The 6457-nt window shown below is 41.3% G+C and overlaps 2 protein-coding genes across 2 annotated transcripts; both read right to left on the bottom strand.

Moving 5' to 3' along the window:
- Positions 1–428: 428 nt before the first annotated feature.
- Positions 429–1033, bottom strand: LOC143003269 (peptide YY-like). The gene is made up of 3 exons (XM_076153838.1): positions 852–1033; positions 683–772; positions 429–453 (listed from the first exon to the last, which is right to left on the bottom strand). The coding sequence occupies exons 1-3, from the start codon at positions 1031–1033 to the stop codon at positions 429–431; spliced, it is 297 nt and encodes a 98-aa protein (XP_076009953.1).
- A 4019-nt stretch (positions 1034–5052) lies between these two features.
- On the bottom strand, positions 5053–6421 carry malsu1 (mitochondrial assembly of ribosomal large subunit 1). Its single transcript, XM_076153825.1, has 4 exons — positions 6010–6421; positions 5748–5923; positions 5502–5583; positions 5053–5396 (listed from the first exon to the last, which is right to left on the bottom strand). Exons 1-4 carry the CDS (start codon positions 6323–6325, stop codon positions 5242–5244), a joined length of 729 nt encoding a protein of 242 aa, XP_076009940.1. The 5' UTR covers positions 6326–6421; the 3' UTR covers positions 5053–5241.
- Between the last annotated feature and the right edge of the window lie 36 nt (positions 6422–6457).

The following is a 6457-nucleotide window of genomic DNA, read 5'->3' as shown; positions in this document are numbered from 1 at the left end:
TCAGTGTCTTGGAGTTTTGGTGTGTTTCAGGTGTCATAACAGAGTGATATGACACACATCAGGACTCTTGATAAAAAAGGAATAAGTGCAGCATTGTGTCTACTCCATTTACAGTCGTATTTTATTCCCTTCCAAACTGAATGTAGCAGTAGATATGATTCACTGGCCATTTGTTTAAAAATGTTTTGATGTCCGCTCACCAGCAGAGAGCAGTGTGACTCTACCAGAAGACGGCACACACACTGCATTTATCAACATACAGTTCAATGTTCATAGGTACTTCAGCTACAATAAGATGTTATACATTAAAAACACATTAAGAATATAACCAGCAATGCTACAGACAAAGGTACTTGAACGTTACAGTTTTTATTCCATGCAGTTTACTTCATCATGTTCATAGTAACACACATGGCAGCAGCTTCGTATCACCACACTGGCAGCTCATCATACCTACAACATAAGGCAGTTATAGTAAGTACTACGTTTTTTAAGTGTATATTCAGGCCTTGTCTGTCTTATGGACAAGATAATTGTCTATACTGTATATACTGTATGTGTATACTTATATTTTTAAACACTGACGGACTAAACGATACAACTGAGTCCAAATGTCATGGTATATTAATTTATGAAACAGCTTTAGAAAATGTGTGAGAAACATGAGTGTTGTTGCACCTACCTGACAAAGCTGGATGCTGGGATGCTCTCTGTGCTCTCCCTCACAAACAGGTTTGAGAAAACAGTCTCCGGACTAGATCGTTTCCCATACCTATGCATGTAAAAGAGTCAAGAAACATCTTCCATTTGAAAAGACTTAAGGCTGTTGTATTTTAAGAAATACGACTCACCTCTGTCTTGTAATGAGGTTGATGTAGTGTCTTAGTGCAGAGTAATATTTGGCGAGCTCCTCCGGTGGTGCACCTTCCCCTGGACTGGAAGGTCTGGATGGATATGCATTTATGCCAGTGTGACTAGAAGCCAGCAGGCAGAGAGCCAGAACACTCAGAGACATGGCAGTGCTGGAGCGCATCCTATATCACAGGAAAAATCAAGAGTTAATCTAAAAACCAATCACTCTCCCTGGCTTCTAATTAAAGTCAGAGAAATGCAAGGTTTGCTGACATTGAAATGTAACTCTTTAAAATGTTGCTGTTGTCAGATCCCAACGTCGTCCTGGCACCTCTGTCAGATTCCAAAGATTGCCTGTGTTTTTTATAATGTGTGTGTGTGTGTGTGTGTGTGTGTGTGTGTGTGTGTGTGTGTGTGTGTGTGTGTGTGTGTGTGTGTGCGTGTGTGTGTGTGCGCGCGCTGGGAGGGAGGGCAGTTTGCTTAATCTTTAGATAGCAAAAAAGTCAAAGTCAAATATGGTAGTATTGTATGATGGAGTATGATCAACCCCTTAGTAGCAAGCAGCAATGATATGAATTAAACATACAGAAACCAACATACATTATGAATTAAAAGCATTTGTAGTGGGATTAGTTTATCCTTAATCATTTTAGATTTGGATTAAATTGCCCTTTATAATTGCTTCAAAGGTGGAAAATATCAGAGGTAAAAATTGACTTGTAATACAATTTGTATGCTTGTGGGACGTACTGGTGTGTACATGTGGACACATTTGAGCCATTCTGACAAGTTAGTCTACAAATTTGCTGATTTTAGAAATGAAATGGCTTGTTTATTTCACATTAAGTGTGATATATTTGGATTCCCTAAGATGCTCTGGTTTATAGAGGAATGCAGAGGGGGTTTACTCCAAAGACACCTTATTTAATTATGCATTAAGTTAGGAAAATATACAAGTACTTATCATTTATTCTTGAAATTTGGATACTGTCAACTAATCAGAACAACAAGGTTTACAAAGGGACAAACCATCCATTCCTAAGACTATTTACTGAATCAAGAGGTTTCCACACTTCTTCTTTTGTTTAAACTCTAACTGCTCAACACTACATATGTCTTGAGACACAGATGTCTTTGGACTGAAACTATCTACAATCATGGACAAACCAGTTCGGATGCTCCAGATGACACCAAATCATTCCCGAAAGACCTCTAAAGAGCACCGACCCACAAACCTTCAATTCAATTTAATAGAGGGCACAAAATGCTTTCAGCTCCAAAGTGGTAAAAAACCTCGTAATGGCAACTATTTTCTTTGAAGAGCGTTCTGCTGAAATTTGACAGGAGATTGTTGCTTTTGGTTCCATTGACAGGCAGATGAGAACCTGAATCCAGAATGACATCACACAGCAGGAGCACCAAAACTGCAAGAGAACTTACAACATGTTTCATTCATGTTGTATACAAAATAATATCGAGATGTCGTGCAAAATATGGAATATGTCGATTTTTTTAAATTACAGTACAGAAATAAAGGTCAGTACAAAGCTCCATCAACAATTGCAGAGTAAAGTAATAATAAAATGAAATGGCTATGCAGAGCAGAATTGAGTGCTTGCTTTGAAGAACCATTCATCACCAACTTTCCTGTTAAAACTAACAGCGTGTGAAGAATTTTGCGTCATAAATGTGATTTAAATACTTTTGTCACTTCAGCCCACACTGTGCCTTGCTGACAAATGAGAGCCAGGTGCATAAAGCGCAGGAGGCCTCATACGTGTCACACCTGATTCTGGTGACACGCTGTCGTGACTCCCTCATCCTGAAGAGGGCAGAGGGCCACAGCCAAGATTTATGGTCTGGAACCTTAATACGCATCTTGTTTACTAAGGATAACAGCGAAATGTGCACGTACAAAGGTTGATTGATAAGTTCTGAACCTAGCATAGGCACACCTAACTCAGAGGTGGAGCACATTTTTCAACTTTATCTTTCCCACTAAACATACTCACAACAATGGAAGGATTTCATCCCGCTTTCATTAAGTCTTGGCTGTACAAATCTCCCACAGCTGATAAGACTGATCCAGCTAAAGCCTTCATATTTTGGAAGAGGTGAAAACTCTCGAGAGGGCGACTCAGGTGAGTAGGGTGGATGCATGAATAGCCGCGCTTGTAAAATGTTATTATCTATCTTTGGCTATCTATAAAATGTTCGGCTTCAGGAAGATTCATTTGCTTATTTGTCTTTTAGTTTCTGTGGGAAAACATCATAGGAATTATGTCTCTTACGTACAAAAACATCACAGCAGCTGTCCTTCTTCATCAGGCTCAGAAGTTATCAATCAACCCTTATACAGTGAACGGATGGGTTCAACACAGGATCCATGGCCAACAAGGGGTTTTGGTGATACATGCAGTCCATTTGACTCTTTTCTAAGTATAAAACAATTTTCAGGCTATTCAGAAAAACATTATATGGAATTATATTTGCCATTCACAAATAAAGAATATTAACCTTCATCCTGGATTTGTCCTCCATCTGTTCATTTAAAGTGCAAATGCGCAATGAATAGCGAATTCGTGCTTCTTAATTACAACTTTGGAAGCCATTTCCTCTGCTCCTGCTGTTTCCTAAAGTGAATTCATCCCCCCTTTGTTCAGTCTCTTCCATCACAGAGGATATTAACACCACGACCGTTAATGGCTACACAACCAACTAATGACATCAGTCACCATAGAAACCTGTGAAACGAAGCACAAATCTTTTCGTATGCTGTCTCAATTATTCTCGACATTTTTTGCACAGTAGTTGTTTGAAATTAGTTTTGGCCACAGAACTGTTGTGTGTAAGTGTAAGTCCCATACATTAACTGGCCTCCTGTCATGCAGATGATGTCATACGTGCTCTATCATTCTCTCTACATGTGACGTGAAAGTGACACATTTCAGGTTCCTTATGTTGTATTTCACTGCCCGTTCTTTGCTCACAAGCTTTACTGGCTTTGTATGTGAAGCTCTGAATGCTTCTCCAACATGAGTCCCATTTTTCATTTCCAGACCCCATAAACACGAAGGACCACCATAAAAGCACTTAACACACCAGGTCCCATCAAGTTCTGTGCAGGCGTCTGCCGCTTCATTACATTTTTACATTTAGCTGATGTTCTTTGTCCGGCTTTACTTGTAATTTGTCCAATGGGGGTGGAGAATGTGGGTCAGTGTTATGTGAATGTGTGTGTATGTGTGTTTGTCTGCACTGCCAACTTTCATGAACTGGTGTTTTTAAATGGTTAAATAAGTGTAAATTATATCATCTGTGTGCTTCAAAAGTGTTGTTCCGCTTATATAAAATGCAGTCTGCTCTCTTAATATCTCAGCATCTGCCCCCCCCCCGCTCCCGTAGCTCACCAGCTGCATCACGAGGGCTTATATTCACACACCATATCTTTTCATATTTGCTCAGCTCCCCTGTAAGAGGATTGTGCTACAAAAGGACACAGATTTCCTCAGAAACGCACATTTAGGAGGGAAACGCACACAAAACCAAACCTGCAGCCTGAGCAAGGGACCGCAGTTTCCAATCTAACTGGCAGTAACTGGTTATCCACCGAGCTGAGAGGAGGAATGTTCACATCTAACACTTTGGGGCAACAGTTCCATCTTCAAAAGAAATGATTTGAAGAAGCTGATATTATCTATGGGGTGTTTTGGTAAATACAGCTACTTGTTATTTAGGATCTTTTTTTGTGTAAAGTGAAACTGATTCCACAGGTGGAAAGTATGAAAGTCACTTAGTCCAGTGAGGCATTTCCAGTGCTCATAATTGGACTATTTCCATTTTGTCAGACATTTTCTTCGCACCAATACTTTGTTCGTCTGAGAGCTACAGTTACTAGACGGTTGCGAAATGAGATTTTAAATGCGAAAGACCAGGGAAAGATGAAAGCATTAACACATGAAAGGATCCTTCTTCAAGATGAGCTCATTAAATCTTGATAGGTGCGTTTTACTGTGGCAGACATTTGCTGCAAACGCCACAGCTCTCTCTGAAAAATAATGGACTTGTTTAGTTTTACTGCTAATATCTTTTGACATCTACTAAAGTTGCATTTTGAGCTGAGCTAGAGCCGAGCTAGAGCCGAGCTAGAGCCGCCACTCAAAATGTAATATAGGACAAAAAATCATTTAAGAGAATAAATTCACATTATAGGTTTTTTATTTTATCAAACCAATTCGATTGCTCACTTCCCAACATTTCATGACATAAAAACAATCAAATATTATCACCTTTGTTACCACTCACAGCTTCCACGTTGAGGTCAGAGAGAGATCACAATTTAAATTAAATGTATCCAAAGTCAATAGGTCAGGTTTAGTCTTTTTGCGGTCACTTTTTGACGTCAAAGTCGTACATGTAGTCCTCTGGTATCGTCTCAGCAGGGACGCTCCTCAGCTGCTCGTCATACATGCGGAGGGTCCACAGCTTCTCCAGTTCGTACACGTCTCTGGTCTCTGGCAGCATGAAGTGACACACTATGCTCCCTGAGACAGAGACAGAAGGAGGGATGATGAGCTGCAGCTGCAACTAATAACCAACAACAAACCAATATCAGCTACTTGTAAACAGGATCACTGGGCCTTATGTACCAAAGTCGATGCACACCCAGTCGTCTGAATCCTTCCCTCCAACCTTGGCGGGTGGATCTTCCTCTTTCTTCAGATACTTGTACTAGAGGAGAAGACATCAAGATGAAAATGGGCTCATGGCTGATGGAAGCACATTGAAACTGATCTGTGTCCGTCCAAATCAAACAGACTTGATTCCGAATCACACCATTACTGTTCCGTCACTGTTCTTGGTGATATTGGGAGTATTTGTAGATTGCTATTTACCACTTTAACAGCATATAGTGCCATGGCGCGGAGGTGTCTGGGTGAGATTCCACCAACAACAAGGAAGTACTGTGTGTATTTGATCTGCTCTGGTACTCTGATCACACACATGTCCACTGCGTTCTCCTGGCGCAGGAGAGACACCAGCACGTCCAGACTGAAACCCTCCAAAGGTCCTGCACAGGGAGACAAACATGACGTAAGCTCTGTCTGTCTGTCTGTGTCTGTGTCTGTGTGTGTGTGTGTGTGTGTGTATACTCACTGTGATCGACGCCGGTGTCTTCCTCCATCTCCATCTCCTCTGCGTCTTCCTCCACACACGCTCCGCTGGTCCGTTCTGAGCCGCTGCTGTCACCGTGAAACACTTGTGAATAAAATCTGTTTGTCCTGAATTCACCAGCAGACGCAGGTAAACGATGCAGATGACGACACGATGCTGAATGTCCTGTCCAGCGTGGAGGTAAAATCACGCCGTGACATCGCGCTGTGGGGACCGAACGAAAACCCGAACGCTCCAACAACACGCAGCGTTTAAACAGCGACGATACAGACTGAACCGAGCGATTGATAACACTCATGACTTTAATTTAGTGTTGATAAAAGACACAAACCCAGGTGTCAACCAGGGCTAAACACAGGAAGTGATTCGCATCCTTGACTTTTGATTGGTTTGTGCGGCTTCTTCGTTGGTTGCTGGGCCTGCTTGAGAT

This window comes from Genypterus blacodes, unplaced genomic scaffold (genome assembly GCF_046128005.1).
Source record: "Genypterus blacodes isolate CSIRO-AG114 ecotype Tasmania unplaced genomic scaffold, CSIRO-AGI_Gbla_v1 ptg000059l_1, whole genome shotgun sequence".
Lineage (NCBI taxonomy): Eukaryota > Metazoa > Chordata > Actinopteri > Ophidiiformes > Ophidiidae > Genypterus > Genypterus blacodes.
Note: the sequence above shows the minus strand (reverse complement) of the source record. Positions and strands in the feature narration are given on the sequence as shown.

Excerpts from the sequence above, each read along its gene's own strand:
- LOC143003269 (XM_076153838.1), bottom strand. The coding sequence starts at position 1,033 with ATGCGCTCCAGCACTGCCATGTCTCTGAGTGTTCTGGCTCTCTGCCTG. Across the intron at positions 773-851 it reads AACCTCATTACAAGACAGAG|GTATGGGAAACGATCTAGTC; the intron begins GTGAGTCGTATT and ends TTACATGCATAG. Across the intron at positions 454-682 it reads CCAGCATCCAGCTTTGTCAG|GTATGATGAGCTGCCAGTGT; the intron begins GTAGGTGCAACA and ends CTTATGTTGTAG.
- malsu1 (XM_076153825.1), bottom strand. The coding sequence starts at position 6,325 with ATGAGTGTTATCAATCGCTCGGTTCAGTCTGTATCGTCGCTGTTTAAA. Across the intron at positions 5,924-6,009 it reads AGACACCGGCGTCGATCACA|GACCTTTGGAGGGTTTCAGT; the intron begins GTGAGTATACAC and ends CTCCCTGTGCAG. Across the intron at positions 5,397-5,501 it reads CTGGGTGTGCATCGACTTTG|GGAGCATAGTGTGTCACTTC; the intron begins GTACATAAGGCC and ends TCTCTGTCTCAG.